This window comes from Anomaloglossus baeobatrachus, chromosome 2, assembly GCF_048569485.1.
Source record: "Anomaloglossus baeobatrachus isolate aAnoBae1 chromosome 2, aAnoBae1.hap1, whole genome shotgun sequence".
Taxonomy (NCBI): domain Eukaryota; kingdom Metazoa; phylum Chordata; class Amphibia; order Anura; family Aromobatidae; genus Anomaloglossus; species Anomaloglossus baeobatrachus.
In genome coordinates, this window is record NC_134354.1 from 377916418 (window position 1) to 377938538 (window position 22121).

At 43.0% G+C, this 22121-nt stretch overlaps 1 protein-coding gene across 1 annotated transcript in view; it reads right to left on the minus strand.

The window, feature by feature from the left end:
• GRIK3 (glutamate ionotropic receptor kainate type subunit 3) overlaps window positions 1-22121 on the minus strand; it is a 1015705-nt gene that overhangs the window by 603663 nt on the left and 389921 nt on the right. Inside the window, exon 2 of the mRNA XM_075336050.1 lies at window positions 6578-6754. Within this exon, the coding sequence (XP_075192165.1) occupies window positions 6578-6754 (177 nt within the window). The remainder of the gene's footprint in view (window positions 1-6577; window positions 6755-22121) is intronic.

The following is a 22121-nucleotide window of genomic DNA, read 5'->3' on the forward strand; positions in this document are numbered from 1 at the left end:
AAATATAACAAAACATGTATAATTGCAATAGATTGCTGGGAACACTACTTCATTTTGGGAAATACTTATAAGTGTGCCAACACCTTTGGCCATGACTGTATATGTCCCCAATCCTGGTATATATTTGGCTCATCCTGGTATATATGTACCCAGTCCTGGTATATATGTCCCCCATTCTGGTTACCTTCCTGGTATACAGTATATGTTCCCCTTCCTTGAATATATGACCTCCATCTTTGGCTCTTCTTGGTGTGTATGTCTCCCGCTCTACCGCTGTTTTTTAACATATAAACATACAAAATTCTACATCCTTTCCCTCTGTTCCACTGGTGTGCAATGTCCTCTTCTGAAGCCTGCAACTGTCTTTGGCATTCAGGCGACAGGCAGTGCATGATGTCATTGCCATGCCACCCTGTCAGGTTAGCTGCCGACCTTTATTTGGCTTTAAATAAATAATTATTTGGGTCCCTGCAAGGTAATACACTTCAGTTGAATGTGCGCCCAAGAATGCATATCCAGTATGTACTGGCACCAATGGGCCCACTTAACCTCAGGTCTGATCACAACCATGACCTCTGCGATCATAATCATTGTGCTCCTTCATTTCTCCAGTGAGACAAAGGGATAAGCTATTGAAATTCAGAAATATTAAACTGCTGGCATATCCCTTTGTGTTGTTGGGTTCCTGTCAAGTTATACAGCACATAAGTGCTTTCATCAATTTGTCCCCAATGACTGCCTCCAACTGGCCCCTTCACCACCATCGAGCTAGCTGTAGGCCACTAATCTCTACCTACAAGCTCCGATGTCTCCATATGTAAAACAGGTAACAATTAGTGATGAGCGAGCATGCTTGCTACTACTCGGTACTCGCACGAGTATCACTGTACTCGGGCTACTCGGCGGGGACCGAGTAATCTCGCGATACTCGTGCTGTACTCGTGGTCTTCATCCCTGCATGTTGGCGCTCTTTTGAGAGCCAGCCCTCATGCAGGGATTGGCTGGCAGACCACTGCAATGCCACAGCCCTGTTAGTTGTGGAATTGCAGTGATTGGCCGGCCCGCACAGCGTGACCGAGCCTTTATACCGGCGGGTGCGCTGTGCTCTGCTCACAGCCATCCAGACAGTCAGTGCAGGGAGAGTGTTGCTGCTTCAGGGAAAGGTTTGCGGCCCTTTATAGCTATTTCCGTAGCAGGGCTGCAAACAGTGTGACCAAAAGTCCTTCTCAGGACTATTCTAGTTGTATACAGGTAGGCAGGGTATAGCAAGGTCGGAGTACAGTAGCAGAGTCCTTCTCAGGACTATTGTTGCTGTATACAGGCAGGGTATAGCCAGGTCGGAATACAGGCTAGTGACCAGAAGAGTCCTTGTCAGGACTATTGTAGCAGTATGCAGGCAGGCAGGCAGGCAGGGTATATAGCCATTCCTAGTGGTGACCGTATACCAGCCTTCATCATATCTGGGGCTGGTGTACACAGTCTAAAACAGTCCAGATAGTGTCAGACTTCTCATTAATTTTTGCTCCTAAAAACCTGTTAGGTTCTTAGTGCGTCCGTGCTTGCATTTAAAAACCGCACGTGTGTGCCTGTCGGTGGCAGCGTACAGGTGCACTTGTGTGCGTTTTTACCAAACTATTATATAACGCACAAGTGTAGTGTATAATACACGTCAGTCAGCAGTGGCTGATAGTGTCAGACTTCTCATTAATTTTTGCTCCTAAAAACCTGTTAGGTTCTTAGTGCGTCCGTGCTTGCATTTAAAAACTGCACGTGTGTGCCTGTCGGTAGCAGCGTACAGGTGCACTTGTGTGCGTTTTTACCAAACTATTATATAACGCACAAGTGTAGTGTATAATACACGTCAGTCAGCAGTGGCTGATAGTGTCAGACTTCTCATTAATTTTTGCTCCTAAATTCTGTGAGGTTCTTAGTGCGTCCGTGCTTGCATTTAAAAACCGCACGTGTGTGCCTGTCGGTGGCAGCGTACAGGTGCACGATTTGCACAAACTTGGATATAACGCACAAGTCTAGTGAATACACGTCAGCACAGCATTGCAAAATGCGCAAGGGCGTTGGCAAGGAACAAGGAAGTGGACGTGATGGTGGTGCAGGCAGAGGCCGAGGTCGTGGGCAAGCTCTAATTTCGCCACAACAAAGGGCCACATCTAGTCGCTCGCAAGTCTTGTCCCAAATTCTTGGGGACCGCAGCAGTACACCGCTCTTGAACCAAGACCAGTGTCAACAGGTTGTTAGTTGGATAGCGGATAATGCTTCCAGTCAGATTGGCACCACCACAAACACTCTGTCTTCCACACGGTCAAGTGTCAGTAGCCGTGATACTGCACCGCACATTTCAGAACCTGATCCTCCTTCCTACCACAAGGCTGAGTACACGTCCTCGGACATTAATGATCCCACACTTGGACACTCGGAAGAGCTGTTCACGTTTCCATTCGCACATTCTGGCCTCTCGCCAGCTCATGTTGAAGTGAGTCATGAGGAGATCGTATGTACAGATGCCCAAATATTTGAGCAGCCATGTTCTCACGAAGTTGGCAACGTGTCTCAACAAGGGGTGGACGATGATGAGACACAATTGTCAGGAAGTCAGGAGGAGGAGCAGGGTGCGGAAGAGGAAGACGACGTGGTGGATGATCCAGTAACTGACCCAACCTGGCAGGAGGATATGCAGAGCGAGGACAGCAGTGCACAGGGGGAGGGAGGCGTAGCATCCCAACAGGCAGTAAGAAGCAGGGTGGTGGCTCCAGGCAGAAGTCAGGCAACCGTTCCCCGGAACAACAACACGACACAAGGTGCCTGTACAAATGTTAGGTCTTCCCGAGTCTGGCAGTTTTTTAAGTTGGTTCCAGATGATTCTAAAAAGGCCATTTGCAACACCTGCCGTGCCAGCATCAGCAGGGGTACCAAAACTAGCAGCCTGACCACCACCAGCATGATCAGGCACATGTCAGCCAAGCACCCGACTTTGTGGGAAGTACAACAGAGTCGAGGAGCAGTGCTTGCTGATGTCACTGCTACGTCTTCGCTGGTTGTGCATGCGAGCCAATCCCCTGTCCATGCTGCCTTCGAACAAGCCTCCCCCGGTCCTGCACCTGCAGTTGCCTACGCAGAAATAACACCATCATCAAGCACGTCCTTGTCCCGGCGCAGCGTTCAGTTATCCATTCAGCAAACCTTTGGACGCAGGCGCAAAAAATACACTGCCAACACCCCACATGCCACAGTTCTAAATGCTAACATTTCGCGACTGCTTGCGCTGGAAATGTTGCCTTTTAGGCTGGTGGAGACAGAAGCATTCCGCGACCTGATGGCGGCAGCTGTCCCACGTTACTTGGTCCCCAGCCGCCACTATTTCTCCCGGTGTGCCGTCCCCGCGTTGCATAACCACGTGTCACAAAACATCACACGTGCCCTGAACAACGCTGTTTCACCCAAAGTCCACCTAACCACAGACACGTGGACAAATGCTTGTGGGCAAGGCCGCTACATCTCGTTGACGGCACACTAGGTTAATATTGTGGAAGCTGGGACCCAGTCTGAGCGAGGGACGGAACACGTCCTTCCCACACCAAGGTTTGCAGGCCCTACCTCAGTCAGGGTTTCACCCACACTCTACAGCTCCGGAATGTCATGCTCTTCAGCCTCCTCCTCCTCCTGCGCATCCTCATCCACTGTACCCTCCACACCAGTCCCAAGCTGGAAGCACTGCAGCACTGCCTCGGTGAAGCGGCAACAGGCTGTGCTGAAGCTAATCTGCATAGGTGACAAACCCCACAATGCAGAAGAGGTGTGGACAGCTCTGAAACAGCAGGCAGATCACTGGCTCACACCTCTGAACCTAAAGCCAGGAAAGGTCGTGTGTGACAATGGCCGGAACCTGGTGGCGGCTTTGAGGCGTGGCCAGCTGACACATGTTCCATGCGTGGCCCATGTGCTCAACCTCGTGGTTCAGCGGTTTCTAAAGTCATACCCAGAGCTGTCTGATCTGCTGGTAAAAGTTCGCCGCCTGTCTGCACATTTTCGAAAGTCACCTACTGCTTCAGCCGGCCTTACCGGCTTTCAGCGCCGTTTGCATCTTCCGGCTCACAGACTGGTGTGTGATGTCCCCACGCATTGGAATTCAACTCTGCACATGTTGGTCAGGATATGTGAGCAGAAGAGGGCAGTTGTTGAGTACCTGCATCACCTAAGCCGTCGGGAAATGGGTCAAACTCCACACATAACACCTGAGGAGTGGAGATGGATGTCTGACCTATGTACCATCCTCCAAAACTTTGAGGACTCCACCAAGATGGTGAGTGGTGATGACGCCATTATTAGCGTCACCATACCGCTTCTCTGCCTTCTAAAACGGTCTCTGCTCAAAAACAAACATGATGCATTGCAGGCGGAGCGCGATGAGTTGCAGCAAGAAACAGTAGTGGGTGTGGGTGATAACACACAGCCCAGCCTCGTCTCATCACAACGTGCAGTGGAGGACTATGACGAGGAGGAGGATGAAGACATGGAGCAACTCTCCGGCCAAATTGAGGATATGACATGCACACCAGTCATATCCTCGGTTCAGCGTGGCTGGCCAGAGGACAGGGTAGATGAGGAGGAGGAGGAGGAGGAGGAGGAGGACAGCATGTTCAGTCATCGTGTTGGTCAGGATACTGAAGTACTGGCTGTTAAGAGTCTGGCGCACATGGCTGACTTTATGGTAAGCTGCCTGTCTCGTGATCCTCGCGTTAAGAACATCTTGGCCGACAATCATTACTGGTTGGTAACACTGTTAGACCCACGCTACAAGGATAACTTTATGTCTCTTATTCCCGAGGCGGAGAGGTCAACCAAAATGCAGCAGTTCCGGAAGGCCATAGTCACGGAAGTAGGCAAAGCATTCCCCTCACAAAACGCTAGCGGCATAGGTCAGGAATCAGTGGACACCCAAGGCGTACAGCCGAGAGAGGCACAAGTCCAATCCGCCAGAGGTAGGGGAACAGTCTTTAAGATGTGGGACAGTTTTCTCAGCCCCTCACGTACCACAGCCCCTGAGGTGCGGGGTAGTGCCACAAGAAATCCTAAGTTTGCCCAGATGCTCAAGGAGTACCTTGCAGATCGAACAACTGTACTCTGACATTCCTCTGTGCCTTACAATTATTGGGTATCCAAGGTGGACACGTGGCATGAATTGGCTCTCTACGCCTTGGAAGTCCTGGCCTGCCCTGCCGCTAGCGTTTTGTCAGAGCGTGTTTTTAGTGCCGCAGGTGGAATCATTACAGATAAACACACCCGCCTGTCAACTGAAAATGCTGACAGGTTGACTCTGATCAAGATGAACAAGGGTTGGATTGGGCCAGACTTCACCACACCACCAGCAAATGAGAGCGGAATTTAAAGTTTGTAACGGGAATTTGCCATGTACCTCCACTCACCCATGGGTACACACTTCTGGACTTTGGATAATCGCTGGACTGCTTCTCCTTCTCCTCATGCGCCACCATGATGACCGTTACAATAGTTAGGCCTTTGTTTCAGGTATACCCCCAGTGGTAAATTTTTTCGCCCATTCTTTGCAGAATGGACATTACAACGACAGGAGACCCGCTCCTTTGCAATGGGAACAATGTTTTGAGGCCCTCATGCACGTCTCTATCCAGGGACAGTGTGGAGCCTCCCAATTTTTGGCTGCCCTGCCTAAGGGCTATACTATAATACACCAACTTCGTGACAATGGACACTTAATGTTTTGAGGCCCTCATGCACATCTCTATCCAGGGACAACGTGTAGCCTCCCAATTTTTGGCTGCCCTGCCAAAGGGCTATACTACAATAGACCCACTTCCTTACAATGGGCACTTCAGGTTTACAGGCCCTCATGCACGTCTGTATGCAGGGGCATTGGTGAACCTCACAATTTTGGACTGCCCTGGCAAAGGAAAATACTACAAAGACTCACTTCCTCAAAATGGGCACATTAGACTCAGAGGCCTTTATGTACGTCTCTTCTCAGGGACATCGGAGTGCCACACAATGTTTTACGTAAAATCTTTCATGTATTAATCTCAAAAAGTAACATACATTAGCTCTATCTCACTATTGGGTATGTGCCCTTAACATTTCTGCCATGAAAATTCATTTTGGTGTCATTTTGGAAGGTTTTCTGGTGAGTCCGTAAAAATGGCGTAAAACGCGGACAAAATTGTTCACAGCTGTGACTTTTGAGTGATAAATGCTTCAAGGGGTCTTCCCCATGCTGTTGCCATGTCATTTGAGCACTCTTCTGAGACTTTTGTGCCATTTTTAGGGTTTCTACATGCTGCCGGGGGTCATTTCACAAAAATACTCGGGTCTCCCATAGGATAACATTGGGCTCGGTGCTCGGGCCGAGTACACGAGTATCTTGGGATGCTCGGCCCGAGCCTCGAGCACCCGAGCTTTTTAGTACTCGCTCATCACTAGTAACAATAATTAAAACATACTCATTTTGTTAGCAGCCATCTGTAATTATCTCAAAGGCACTAAATGAATAGCATATGTTTTGTTAGATTACATAATATAACTTTGCACTGACCTTTTCTGTTGGCTTCAAAACTGTCGTAAAGATTGATCCTCTGAATATCGTAGGTCAGTGTTGTGTTTGGTAATAACGTTCGATTTCTGTTGATGATATTTGCAGCAAATCTAAAGGCTTGTTCTTCTGCACTCACAAGCTGTCCTGTGGGTCCTTCCAAAAACTCAAAGATGCCTCCTGTAAAAAACAATAATGCACAGTTATTCAAATGATCCACAATTAAAAAAAAGTACACTTTTTTGAGCTCTAAAGAATACTTCTGCCTTTTTCTAAAAATATATTAATTTATCTAATTGATAACATGTATGGTTGTAGCAAGCAAAACTAATAAAATTACTAAAACTAAGTTCCTAAGTAAGTTTTATGCCTGAATACTAGAGTTCTAAACAATAGTATTTTTATAAATAAAAATTTGGTTGATAGTTTGATTTCCAAATCCTTGGTAGGCTTAAATACAGCCAAAGAAATTGCATTTTGCTGACTCTTTGAAGTACCGTATTTTTCGCTTTATAAGACGCCCTTTTTTTTCCCCCAAATTTTGGGGGAAAGTAGGGGGTGCGTCTTATAAGCCGAATATACGGAGGGAAAGGGGGTGTGTATATATATATATACACTGCAGGGTCGGCTCTGGAGCGCTGCTGGGGGCAGGTGAACGCTGCGGGCGGCAGCATTAGATATCCTGCTCCCGCTCATATAATATGCACAGCTGCTGTCCATCACCGTGGTGCTGAAACCGCACCGCAGTGATGGGCTGGGGCAGCGGTGCATATTATATGAGCCTGCGTCCCACTGTGATGGCACATGCCCCCCCTGTGTTAGATATGGCCCCCATGCTGCTGCTCATCCTAAAATAAAAAAGCTTTACTTACCCCCTCCAGTGTGTCTCCCTGATCTCCTGCTTCCACTGTGATCAGGCACGCAGAGATGAAGTCACTCAGCTGTGCCAATCACATGACCGACACCAAGAACCAGGAAAATGAGGAACAGAAGCACGGAGGGAGACAGGAGGGAGATCAGCGCTGGAGGAGGTAAGGAAAGAGTGTTTTATTTTACTATGGGCAGCAACATGGGGGCAATATCTAACACAGGGGAAAGTGTGCAATCCATAGGGGGCCATAGGCAGCACAGGGTAACATATGCAATCCATAGGGGGCCATAGGCAGCACAAAGGAATGTGTGCAATCCATAGGGGGCCATAGGCAGCACAGGGGACTGTGTGCAATCCATAGGGGGCCATAGGCAGCACAGGGGAATGTGTGCAATCCATAGGGGGCCATAGGCAGCACAGGGGAATGTGTGCAATCTATAGGGGGCCATAGGCAGCACAGGGGAACATGTGCAATCCATAGGGGGCCATAGGCAGCACAGAGGGATGTGTGCAATCCATAGGGAGCCATAGGCAGCACAGGGAACGTGTGCAATCTATAGATGGCCGTAGGCAGCACAGGGGAACGTGTGCCAGCACAAGGGGGCTATATTCCATATAAGGGGGCCATATCCAGATTAAAGGGGCTAATTTTAGGATGGGGGGCTATGAGGGACATATACCCTATATGATTTGTTAGACGGACACTGGCATTATAAGATGGATCCCATTTAACATTAAAAAACAATAATTCTATTTTACTTCACCAAATTTGGGGGTGTGTCTTATAATCAGGTGCATCTTATAAAGCGAAAAATACAGTAATGCAGCCAGACAGAGAAAATGTAGCTAATTTATATAAACTTGATCATCAGTAAACACTCTACAATAAACACTGATTTGAATTGGACGAAAAGATTGATTGACCTGATCTCAGGATATCGAATTAACGGGAATATACAGTAAATATATATATATATATATTTCCCAGGGGGCATTGCTCTAGAATCACTGCGTTGGGAAACACGTGATGGTGTCTCCGCAGTAGTGGATGTTGATCTCCCTAAGGTCAACCATCCTTGCTCACATAGTCTTTTACTAGGCAATGTCCCACTAGCCAGATTCCTACTCCACACTGATGAGGGGCAAATACCCCGAAACGGCTGTCTGTGGATGGATACCATGTTTGGCATAGGTGGTTTCCTTGACTGGAGACTGCCCTTCCCGTGGTTGTTCCTTCCCGGTGAAAGACCTGGCTAGTTTCCTGCCAGCGTTGAGAAACATGTGATGGTGTCTCCGCAGGCCTTCTTGCTTTGAATATTTCCCAGGGGGCATTGCTCTAGAATCACTGCGTTGAGAAACACGTGATGGTGTCTCCGCAGTGGTGGATGTTGATCTCCCTAAGGTCAACCATCCTTGCTCACATAGTCTTTTACTAGGCAATGTCCCACTAGCCAGATTCCTACTCCACACTGATGAGGGGCAAATACCCCGAAACGGCTGTCTGTGGATGGATACCATGTTTGGCATAGGTGGTTTCCTTGACTGGAGACTGCCCTTCCCGTGGTTGTTCCTTCCCGGGGAAAGACCTGGCTAGTTTCTTGCCAGCATTGAGAAACATGTGATGGTGTCTCCGCAGGCCTTCTTGCTTTGTATATATATATATATATATATATATATATATTTTATTTGTCAGATATTTGCATGTAGAGCCACACAATGGTACAACAATCGTAGAACATTAACGAAATCTGTTAAGCATGACATAAAGCATCCCAGTGGCCCACAGTAACATAAGTGATCAAGATGTATGAGCGATACATATGTCGATACTTGATAAAAAAGTCTTTGTCATGATTCTCTGTGCAGAGCATCTCACAGACTTGGTGCTTACACATCTTATAGTGTGTTCATTCCTTGTGCAGAACATCTTGCCTTTGGAGATGCTCTGCGGCACTTACAGATCTGGCAGTGTGTCTATACCTTTATGCAGAGCACCTTGCCCTTGGAGATGCGTAACAGGGGTGGAAGGCTTAGCCCACCCAGAAGTCCATGCTGCCAACTACGTCAAATGTTAAAGGGGCTGTCGGGGGCCATTACAGTCATGGCAGAGCCTTCTGTTTGGCTCCCGTGCAGCCCAGTGTTCTTTCTCTGCACACCAACCGCCACTTTAACAGATGCTCTGTGGTGCCGTCCTTGTAATGAACTAGCAGCTTGGGCACTATACTGGCACCCAGGCTGGTTCTGGGAGGTGAAGGTTACTCAGCTGTTTCTTCTTCTGGGTAATTGCACAGTCTTCTTCACTGAGTATGCTTCCCCAGAACTCTGCCAGTTGTATTCTTTGGCTCTGCTGTGTTGCTGTATCTTTTGTGTCTGCTAGCATTCTGATCTTGGTAATCTGACCCCAGACTGTTTTTGGCCTTCCCTCTGCCCGCTCCCTATTCCTGTCGTGCATTCCTGTCTTGTACTCCAGACCGTTATCTTTGCTTGCTCCCTTTTACTACTACGTGCTCTTCTGGTATTGTGACTTTTGTATTGTGCTGTGACTACACCCCTGTTTACCCCTTATGATTGTATGTGACCTCCTGGTACCAGACCCCAGTTCTCCAGACTACCCTTCCATTCATGCGACTCCGTAAAGTAGTGACAAGCGTTACAGGCATGTTTATGTCTATTACGCCGGGTCCCTTATTTCCAACTATTCCTCCATTTAGGAACAGAAGGTATCCACTGTGAGTCAGTGGAGTTCACTATTCCTTACACTATGCCTTTGGCTTCATTTGTGCATTACACTATTGATTTGCCTGGTCTGCATCATGATGATGCCAAGCAGACCTGTATGATGCTATGATGGTATTTTATTTTATCCTATAGTGCTAATATTTGGGTATGCTATGCTTGTAATATCGGATCCTGGTAGAAAATGTTTTCCATAACATAATGTTAAAATGTGGGCTTGTGTGATGTAGATGGAAGCTTGTTGGAAGAACCATTCGGTCACTGTATAGTGATATATTCTATATTTATTGCTATATCTTCTGAGGAAGCAAGTTAATTTGGAGCATGGATAATGTGTAGAATATCAACTAAATTAAAAAAAAAAAGCTTTGCTTCTCTAGCATGAAATTTTATTTTCCCCCTGTAATACAATTATCTACATGTAATGCATGTGTAGGCTGATTGCACTTTTTATGTTGGAATCAATTTCCTCAAGGAGTTGGTCATATATTTTATATATGATGGATAAATATGTTGGAACCTTGTAAAACCTTGTTTATAAAACCAAAAAAGTAAATATAAAACTAGAGAAAAAAGAGAAAATCAATTTAAAACAAAGGATTACAGTATCTGATCGACTGGCAGCTGAGATGTTAAACATTGAGCTTACAACTACAGACGAAGTTTCTCAACCGTTTATAGTGTTAATAGACAAATAAATGGTCCATAACTCTTTCTAATACATATTGAAACCGGGAAGATTTAGTCCATCTGGATCCTTTGTCAATTAGACATGAGAAAATTAAAACAACAATTAAAGAAATATGTCCCCAATGAGAAAAATAAACAGCGGAGATCAAAATAACGAGAAGTCTTTTAATGAAGCAAGCCATGGCCATATGTTGGATCCTCTGCTCACTGTGCTGTTCAGAGACATCATTAATAATAATAAAAATAATATGTTTCTCCACAGACATCATGCCATTAAAGAACAACTTTAAAACTTTTCTCTAGACAGTTTGATGTCAGAATATGAGGGAAAGGCATCACACCTAGCTACAAAGCCTCAACAATTTTTAATTGGCAGAGTGGCCTCACCTCATTCCAAGTGTCCGATAGCCATGACTGCCACTCCTCTGCTCCTTGGAGCATGGTCAGCCAAGAAAAGACCTTGCCAAATACACTGGTTGGTACACTCTTCTAACTCAATATGTGGAAAACAAGATCTGTCTTTAACAGCTAAACATGCTAAACACATAGGACAATTAAAAATGGTATTTTTAGTAAAAAGCATAATAATACATAGGTTTATACCTTGTTTTACTTAAATCTGCTTTCACCTGTGTTGGATCCCAGACTTTGAATAGTTCTGCTACTTGCAAGATGTTTTTATACTTCTACAGTACCTCTATCATGTTATGTTATTCATTTATGTACATTAGAAGTTTTCACACCCATTTTCTTTCTAAAGTCTTTGACTCGTATCGACTACCCTTGTATCTTTTATTCTGTTTTTCTGTTTAACATTGAGTTGATCTGGTTTTGATCTTGCTTGACAATTCAAGTGCTATGAAAAGCTTTAAAGCATATAAAAGAGGTTGTTTTTTTTTTTTACATTGATGGCCTATCCTCTGGATAGGTCATCAATGCCTGATCGGTTGGGGTCCAACACCCGGCACCCCCACCGGTCAGATCTGCACAATCCTAGCGGCGGTAGCAGGCCGCCGCAAATGCTCAGTTATGGGAGTGGTGTCTGGTGTCAGACCCCAGCCAATCAGTCATTGATGATCTATATTAAAGGGGTTGTCTACTACTAGGACAACCCCTTCTGATTACCCCAGGTAAAATGATAAAGCCTTCCAGCAGTATGTGGGGTTGTAACATCACGTGAGTCCCGCTGCGTTTACTTTCTGTTGATTGTTAGTTTGGCGTGAAGGTGGGGAGACAGAAGTCGGCGCTGATTGGACGTGGGGCTCATGTGATGTCCCAACCCCACGTGAGCCTCGGCATCGCAAGACTGGACACCACCGGTACAAGAGAGGAGTATAGGCTTATTATTTTATTTGGGGAAAATGTGGAATCAGAAGGGGTTGTCCTAGTAGTGGACAACTACTTTAAAGATAGGTAATCAATGTAAAGTAGTGTACAGCCCCTTTAGTTGTTTATTGCAAGCAAACTATTGTGCAGTGCTATGCTATTAGTATAGACTAGACTAGTGCACTCGTGCTATTTAATCATCATGCCAGCCATACATTTAATATTCTGGAAGGTACTGGAGAAAGAATGGATGTATTGCCGCGCTACCACCAATGCGAAGAAGTGTTGATTAATATTAGTAATTTTATTTTACCGGTCGCCGTGTTTCTGGGATCAAGTTCCCTTTCTCAGTACCATGAAAATCAACAACAGTTGAAATCTGTTGTTGATTTCCATGGTCCTGATGACGGGGACTTGATCACAGAAACATGTCGACCTGTAAAATAAATTACTAATATTAATCAACACTTCTTCGTATTGGTGGTAGCGCGGCAATACATCCCTTCTTTCTCCAGTACCTTCCAGATTATTCACGTGGAGCTGCAGCAACTGCCATTAAATTATACCTTATATTGGAGTTGGGGCTGCCACAACCCTGCCAGGTGAGTGGTTTCAATTTTACCTAACTCACCATTTATCTGGTAAAGCCCTATTTTGCGCTCTCATTTGTTTTCATACATTTAGTATTGGAACAGCACAATACAGTAATAGCACAGAGCGATTGGGGTGAACTGCCTTAGTAGAGTTGTGTGCTGGTTGTTTGGCACTACTGCTGCTTCTGTAGAAACTTTTCATAAAGCACATATAAAGCATCAGACAAGGAACAAACACAGTTTGTTATGTTTTTAGTGATTTCAGATAGACAAATATGTTTTATTGGTTTTATTTGCGATTAGAGATGAGTGGATGAGGAAGAATTCAAATGTTCCTCTTTAAATGATATTGTATTAGTAGATACATTATTCTATGCCAACCCCTTCACCCCCAGGCGATTTTCCTTTTTTCATTTTCATTTTTCCTCCCCTTCTTCTGAGAGTCATAACTTTATTTTTCCATCAATCTTGCCATATCAGGGCTTATTTTTTGCAGAACAAGTTGTATTTTTGAATGAAACAATTACATTTACCATACAGTGTACTGGACAATAGGAAAAAATATCCAAATGTGGAAAAATAGTGAAAAAAGTGCAATTGCATGAATGTTTTGGGTCTTTTTTTATTCACCACGTTCATTACGTGGTAAAACTGACATGGTAGTATGATGCCTCACGTCAGTACAAATTCAAATTCATAGACCCCAAACATGTATACTTTTACTTTTATCTGAGGGGTGAAAAAAATTCAGACATTTTCCCAAAAAAAGAATAGCGCTTTTGTCGCCATTTTCCGAGCCCTATAGTGTTCTCATCATTTGGGATCTTGGGCTCAGTGATGACTTATTTTTTTTAGTCTTGAACTGAAATTGTTACTTATCCCATTTTTTGTAGATTCATTTCTGTTTGTCAAGTATCATCGTTCTGGTCAGCAGAAATGCTCATCTCCTGTGAGTGCCGGCGCGCTGTCAGCTCTCACAGGAAGTGAGTCATGGCAGCATCAGGGGTCATCAGCTGATCTTACGTTATCATGACAACACCAAGGCACCCCATGATCATGTCATGTGATCGCCGATGGCAGCGGAAAACGGCAGGATCCCCGCTGATGCAAATTAAATGACGCTGTCAGTATTTGACAGCCCAATGTAAGGCGTTAACAGGTGCAGGTGTATCTCCAATCCACCTGCGCCTGTTAGCTACAAATGTTTGTTGATGAGATCAGAAACTTGTGTGGGGATTATGGCGGGCTCACCACTCGCTTACGGAAGGGAGGTGAACAAGCATGTTACAGTTTGTCCTTGGTCGTAAAGAGGTTAAAATCCCCACAAGATGTGTCCAATTTCCATTTTTTCACTTTGTTTTTTTCCTCCCCTTCTTCCCAGAGCAATACCTTTTTTTTGTCAACGTTGATATATGAGAGCTTGTTTTTTGTAGAACAAGTCATTCATTTTTACCACATAGTGTACTGGAAAACGAGGAAAGAATTCCAAATGGGGAGAAATTGAGAAAAAAAACAACTGTGACATGATTTTTTGGGAATTGTTTTTATGTTGTAGATTTTTGGTTAAAATGACCATGAACTAAGATTCTGTTCATCAGTATGAATACGGCGATACTAAGCATGTTCAGTTTTTTTATTATTTTAGATGTGAAAAAAAAATCAGAAGTTTGCAAAAAAAATTGGTGAGGATTGTGTCATAATTTTCCAAAACCCAAAAAGTTTACATTTTTCAGTTAATGCGTGATAAATTTTTTTTCGGGGCAAGACAACAATTTTTTTTATACCATTTTGGGGTAGATATGATATCTTGATCGTTTGTTACAGGATTTTTTGTGGCACTACAGTGACCAAAAAACATAATTTTTGTGTTCTTGAGTTATTTTTGTTTACAGTGTTTACCGATCGGGCGGATTATTTTTAGATTTTGATAGATCAGACTTTTCTCAATGTAAAGATACAAGATATGTCTATATTTTATCTTTATTTTTAATCGGGCAAGAGTTGTGTGATTTGAACTTTCATATTTTAACTTTTCAGATTTTTTAAAATTATTTTTTTTTACTTTTCACTGTTTTATAATGTTTTCAAAATTGAATTCTTAATATCAACAGCCTTATTTGTGTCTGCACATTCAATCATCATTACATTTTCTGAAATAGACATATTCATTTAAATGTATGCCTATGTAAATGTGCATTAATATTATATCAATATTCAAAATCTACCAGAAAAAAAACAATATGTGACATGAGGCCTCTACTGCTTCTTGGAGCTAGGTCAACACTTTGGAAACCATAAAACCATCCAGTTAATATGACACACACTTGGCCCCTCATCGTTATAAAGGTTAACAATGCAGTTAATGTCAATTGAAGATGAAATCAATAGAAAATAAGACCTGTGTGACACGAAGTTGGATAACGATGATAAGTGATGAGTGTTTTACGGTGAGGGTCTGACACACTGCGTTTGTGAGATGAGCACAAAACATATTGAAGCAAGCATATAAATATGCAGTTAAGAAGAGCAAGGGGGAGGAATGTCCTACCAGATCAAACATAATCATCACTGATTCCATGTAGAGAGATTAGCAGCTGATAGCCATGTAGTTTGGGAAAGATATTACAACAGGTCCAGTGAAAAAAGAGATAAGGATCACCGGCAAAGAGAAGCCTCTGACTGCAGAATGTTAAGGCCTCGAAGCCAAAGAAATTGAAGTAGATAAAATTAAAAGATGATCTGCTCAAAAGCATACAGAATTTTTTTCACTTTAAAGAATGTGCATAGTACTTTACTAAATACCTTAATTTATTATGCACATTCTATACGATGGTAACTGTGAGAAGTATAATTAAAAAAGAAGCACTAAAGAATCCCAGTATAATCTGTAGGTGACTGGTAATCTTTTTTGTTCCTTTCCTTTTCTTATGAGAAAAGGGGTTGTCCATTACCAGGACACCCCCTTCTGATTCCACATGCTTTTCACAGATAAAATAATAAAGAATATACTCACCTCCTGTACAGACACCCTTCTAGCAGTGTCCAGGCTCGCGGTGCTGAGGGTCAAGGGGGGTGTAACATCAAGCAAGCCCTGTGTCCAATCAGCACCAACTTCTTTCTCCCCGCCATTGGACCAAATGAGCTGTAAACAGCACCCACTTCCTGTTGATTAACTCATTTGGTTTGAGGCAGAGAGAAGGAAACCAGTGCTGATTGGATGTGGGGGTCGCGTGATGTTACAACTCCAAGTAAGCCTTAGCACAGTGAGCTCAGATACCACTGGAAAGGCGCCAAAATGGGAGGCTTTATTATTTTACCTGGGGGAAACATTTGGAATCAGAAGGGGTTGTCCTAGTAGTGCACAACCCTTTTATGTTGAAATATATTTCGGATACCCTATAGACGTAATTTATCTATGACGCTAGTCACTAAGGTAGCGGGATTGTGAATATAGTAGAAGGATGGTGAATGGGACGCTAGTCACTACGGTGGCAGGGAGGTGACAGAGGAAGTGAAATACGTTACTACTTTCAGGGATAGGGATTGGCAGAGTGGTCAGGCAATCCATGGTCAGTTCCAGTAAAGGTCATGGTACCAAAAGAGAAGGCAGAGATGTGGTCAAATAGCGCTCCAAGGTCAGGTATACCAGGAGAGTGAGTCAAGAAAAAAGGGGCAAAACAGAGACTTAAACAGGTCATGGTGCAGGGATAAAAAAACAGTGGACTAATAATAGGTACAGGGTAGAGTCAAAGAGTAAATGATGTTCAGTCCAGGTCAGTAACAGAGACCAGAATTAGCACAGGAGCATGGGTAACACAGTGGTTCAAAGTGTTCGACTGGCAGCAAACTGAGGAAAGCTGCTCAGTTAAGAAGCAGACTAATTCCTGGAAGTCAAACCATCTGACTGACTCAATCCTTCCCAGAACCAGCATGCAGAATAACTTTGACATGACCAGACTGACAACTCAGCCACAGCCAGGTACCAGAAACAGCACATTCTAAACAGTCCAAGATGTGCTGCGTGGAGGATCGTGGCATTATCAAAGATTTTAAATCAGTCTCTACATTTAAAAAGTTGTGATTGTGAAATATTTTTCCAGCTTTTGCATTTTGATGCTGACCCTGAAACCTTTCTAAAATGTGAGTGGGGCTTAGTGGAGGGGTGCGATCACCTATGGCCCAAAAGATTTGCTGTCATTTTCATCAGAAATGGTCATAAATTATAACGGATATTATATCTATAATGAGCTGGTGTAGATTTTATTTTCCAATGCACAGATAACATAGAGAGATGTACTAAATTTACAAAGGGTTGTGCAATTATCAGTCTTTCTACAGTCTTGTAATGCCAGTCATAGTTAATTCCACCCTATTTTTGTAAACTTTTCCCAATGTACACACTTCTCATGTAGAAAAGGAAGGAAGGAAGGAAGGAAGGAAGGAAAGAAAGAAGGAAGGAAAGAAGGAAGGAAGGAAAGAAGGAAGGAAGGAAAGAAGGAAGGAAGGAAGGAAGGACGGAAGGAAGGAAGGAAGGACGGACTTAGTTACTCTAATTTTTTTTTATTCTGTATGTTTGCCTCTAATTCAAACTTAACAAAGATAGGAAAAATAGGGTAATGAATAAAATAAACAGACTTTCAAACAGCCTCGCTTTTCCAGTCAGTAATATAAACCATGAAGACATATGGTCCAAATTCTCTTTGAAAGTACACTTGCTACACTTGGGGAAGATCAAGTACATCTGTCTTCATTTGGCGATGCTAGGTAAAAAGTCTCACTTCTGATTATTTTGTGAGCTCTATGCAGTAATTAATACATTGATGGTCTCTTTTTTCAGGGAGTAAGACTGACCCAGAGTGCAATGGGATATGTGATAATACTATACAGATAGAGTCTGCATTTCAATTAGCAATATCACCTAATACTGCATTATATTGCTATTCAGTGTTAGCCTTATAGAATTATAGTACTGTATGTTGTCACTTTTACCATGAATAAAGTCTGGCAACAAATGCTGAGACAAAGACATTGCCAACAAATATCTAAGATTATATAGACACAAATTGAGACATTAAAGTTGGCCAACATGACTCTTCTTCTGTTCTATGTGGGCGTATGTTGTATCATGTTAACAAATGTGAGTAATGAATGAAAATATTCTGAATAAATGTGAAAATAACATAGGAAAGGTAAAGAGACACAATAAACATAGTGAATAAGTATTCCTCTGAAGGAAAACAGTGAACATTGATAGAAATAAGGAAATTATATAACGATAAAAGGATGTTATGGTGCAAATAAGAACTGGTTGTTTGAAAATACAATATATAAATCTGTGATAGTATAACTTTTTATAGGCCTAGAATAGTTTTCCCCAATTCCAGTCCATAAGCGACACCAACAGGTCATGTTTTCAGGATTTCCTTAGTATTTCACAGTTGATAATTTAATCATCTGCACAGAGGATGATTTTAACCCCTGTGCAGTACTAAGGAAATACTAAGAACATGCACTGTTGTTGGGCCTTGAAGACTGAAGTTGGCGAACACTGGCTTATAGTATTTCCATACTACCATACAGGGACTCCGTACCATCCCTTTACCTCCATACAGCCTCCTGCATGGTCTAGCTTCGTATTTGATGACCTACAATTAAAAATCAAAGCATTACTGAACACAAACTGAAGGACTCGGAAAAATTCCATTCTTAATGGAAAGGAATTAGCTGAGTCTCTTTTGCTTCAATACAAAACAAATTTTAAGAAGTAAAATGCAGCATTAATAAAAAAAATGTAAAAAAATATCCCACAGCTTACCATGAAGCATTAAAGTGGTTGGACGGACAATTAAAATGTGTGGTGCCCAAATTAAAGCCCCTTAACTTACTAATATACAGGGTGAGCCATTTATATGGATACTGTCACATCCCCACCGGAGTCCGTTCCTGCCACTTCTGCTCCGATCGCCAGATGACGCCATGTTCCCACCATGGATAGTGCTGATGATGGGAGAGGAGTCGGTGCCCATGGCTCTGCGGAGCACAGGCTCCGCTCATCCACTAGGCTGGGTTTCCCTGGAACCTGCAGAACCACTGGCTGACTGTAGGTGGCGTGTGTCTTCCAGCTGAAGTTGCCAACATTCACCTGCAGCCAATGGGAAGACACCACACCCTTCTTATTTCCCCTCCTGTCACATGACCACTGCAAGAGATAGTTCTGTACTCCTGGCTCATGTGCTGTGTGTATTTTGATTCCTGTGCGCTGACCTTTGCTTGTTGTTTGACTACGCTCCTGCCTGTCATTTTTTTACCTTGCTGCCAGTTCCGGATTTGACCTCTGCTTTGTCTCCTCACTACGCCCTTGCCTGCCGATTCTGTTCCTGTTTAGCATCTCCTGGTTTTTGACCCTGCCTGACGACCACGGACTACAGCCTATCACAGGTAGTGATCTCTGGAGCTCTGTGTAATTCCATATCCCTGTATAGGGGTTAAAGGGTTGCAGAGTTCTTGGAGTCCTGCTTTGTGAGCGGCTTTTCTCTAGACTCCCCTAACAGCCAGTCTGAGTCTGTGGCTCCAATCAGGCTTTACAGATACACCTAAATAAAATGGGAATGGTTGGTGATATCAACTACCTGTTTGTGGCTCATTAGTATATGGGAGAGGGGAAACTTTTCAATATGGGTGGTGACCATGGAGGCCATTTTGAAGTCAGACATTTTGGATATAACCTTATTTTTTCTAATGGGAAGAGGGTCATGCATCACATCAACATATTGAGAATTTCACAAGAAAAACAATGGCTTTCTTGGTTTTAATGTAACTTTATTCGTTAATTAGTTAATTACAATTTTATGACCACTTATAAAATGTGTTCAAAGTGCTGCCAATTGTTTTGGATTGTCAATGCAACCCTCTTCTCCCACTTTTGACACACTGATAGCAACACAGCAGAAGAAATGGTAGCACAGGCTTCCAGTATCCGTTGTTTCAGATGCTGCACATCTTGTATCTTCACAGCATAGACAATTACCTTCAGATACACCCAAACATAAAAGTCTAAGGAAGTCAGATTGTGAGACCTTGCTGGCAATTCAACTACCCCACGATGACCAATCCACTTTCCAGAACACTGTTCATGTAGGGATGCTCAGACCTGACACCCATAATGTGTAGGTGCACCAGCAGGTCGAAGCATTCCTACATGAACAATGTCCTGGAAAGTGGATTGGTTATCGTGGGCCATTGGAATGGCCACAAAGGTCTCCTGATCTGACCCCCTTAGACTTTTATCTTTGGGGTCATCTGAAGGCAATTGTCTATGCTGTGAAGATACAAGATGTGCAGCATCTGAAACAATGGATACTGGAAGCCTGTGCTAGCATTTCTTCTGCGGTGTTGCTATCAGTGTGTCAAGAGTGGGAGAAGTGGGTTGTATTTACAATCCAAAACAATGGGCAGCACTTTTAACACAATTTATAGGTGGTTATAAAATTGTAAATAACTAATAAACAATAAAGTTATGTTAAAACCAAACACACCATTGTTTTTCTTGTGAAATTCTCAATAAGTTTGATATGTTTCATGACCCTCTTCCCATTGGAAAAAATAAAGTTGGATCCAATATGGCCAACTTCAAAATGGCCACCATGGTCACCACCCATCTTGAAAAGTTTCCCCCCTCTCATATACTAATTAGCCACAAACGGGGAGTTGATATCACCAACCATTCCCATTTTATTTAGGTGTATCCATATAAATGGCCCACCCTGTACTTTTAATCTGAATAGTGCCCAGATGTCTTTCTCTCAAACCTGAAGGCAGGAGCTATGCAATACTTGTTGAATGGCCAAAGTTTGGTAGGTTTTTCTGCTACAGCATCATACAATTGAATGTTGTCACATTGTGACCCCATAGGTACTACAACAAAGACGCTCAGAAAAATCTAACTTGGAGGGACTTCTTGCAACTTGCTTGATACTTTTGCAGTCTTGGCAGTCACAATTCACTTCTAAGACACTTTCGACATGCTACAGGTTTTAAGGCAAAAGTCAGTGTACCCCCGGCCTTATTCATACTTTGGCTTTGTTTTAACAACTTCTGTTTTAGTGTTGAGTGATGTAATAGTTGACTGATACAGACAGAAGGAGGCTGGCTCAGAAATTAAATTGAGTTTGAAGTTTATCGATGGACTAAAGAAAAACTTTCAATAGATGTGAAATAGCTATTGAAAGAACATTTGACTACAAGCTATACAAGTCAGGTATTGATAATGTTTTTAACTTCAGTAGGTTAGGGACTGTCTCAGATGGGTACACCGTGACGAGGTGAGACAGCTTTTTACCTTTTTGCAAAAATGTATACACTAAGTACCCTGTTATTAAGCACTTGCAATTTATTTATTTATATTCAGGGTATTTTTCATACAATTTTTCTCCTTGGTTTTTTCTAGTCTTAAGGCTGCAATTCACATGCTTAATGTTGCATGTTTACTGAACATTGTTTCAGCTCAGGTTTTTGTGTTTTTTGTATGTTTTCTTGCTTGGTTGCAAGTTGGGGGTGCAGCCCTCCTAGTACTGAGACTGAACAGCTGATTGCGTCTCACTTTGCTGTGTATTTTATCTGGGACACAGCTAACCACTTGCCACCATCCATATTGGAGTTCTGACATGACACAAGTCAGGTATTGATAATGTTTTTAACTTCAGTAGGTTAGGGACTGTCTCAGATGGGTACACCGTGACGAGGTGAGACAGCTTTTTACCTTTTTGCAAAAATGTATACACTAAGTACCCTGTTATTAAGCACTTGCAATTTATTTATTTATATTCAGGGTATTTTTCATACAATTTTTCTCCTTGGTTTTTTCTAGTCTTAAGGCTGCAATTCACATGCTTAATGTTGCATGTTTACTGAACATTGTTTCAGCTCAGGTTTTTGTGTTTTTTGTATGTTTTCTTGCTTGGTTGCAAGTTGGGGGTGCAGCCCTCCTAGTACTGAGACTGAACAGCTGATTGCGTCTCACTTTGCTGTGTATTTTATCTGGGACACAGCTAACCACTTGCCACCATCCATATTGGAGTTCTGACATGACACAAGTCAGGTATTGATAATGTTTTTAACTTCAGTAGGTTAGGGACTGTCTCAGATGGGTACACCGTGACGAGGTGAGACAGCTTTTTACCTTTTTGCAAAAATGTATACACTAAGTACCCTGTTATTAAGCACTTGCAATTTATTTATTTATATTCAGGGTATTTTTCATACAATTTTTCTCCTTGGTTTTTTCTAGTCTTAAGGCTGCAATTCACATGCTTAATGTTGCATGTTTACTGAA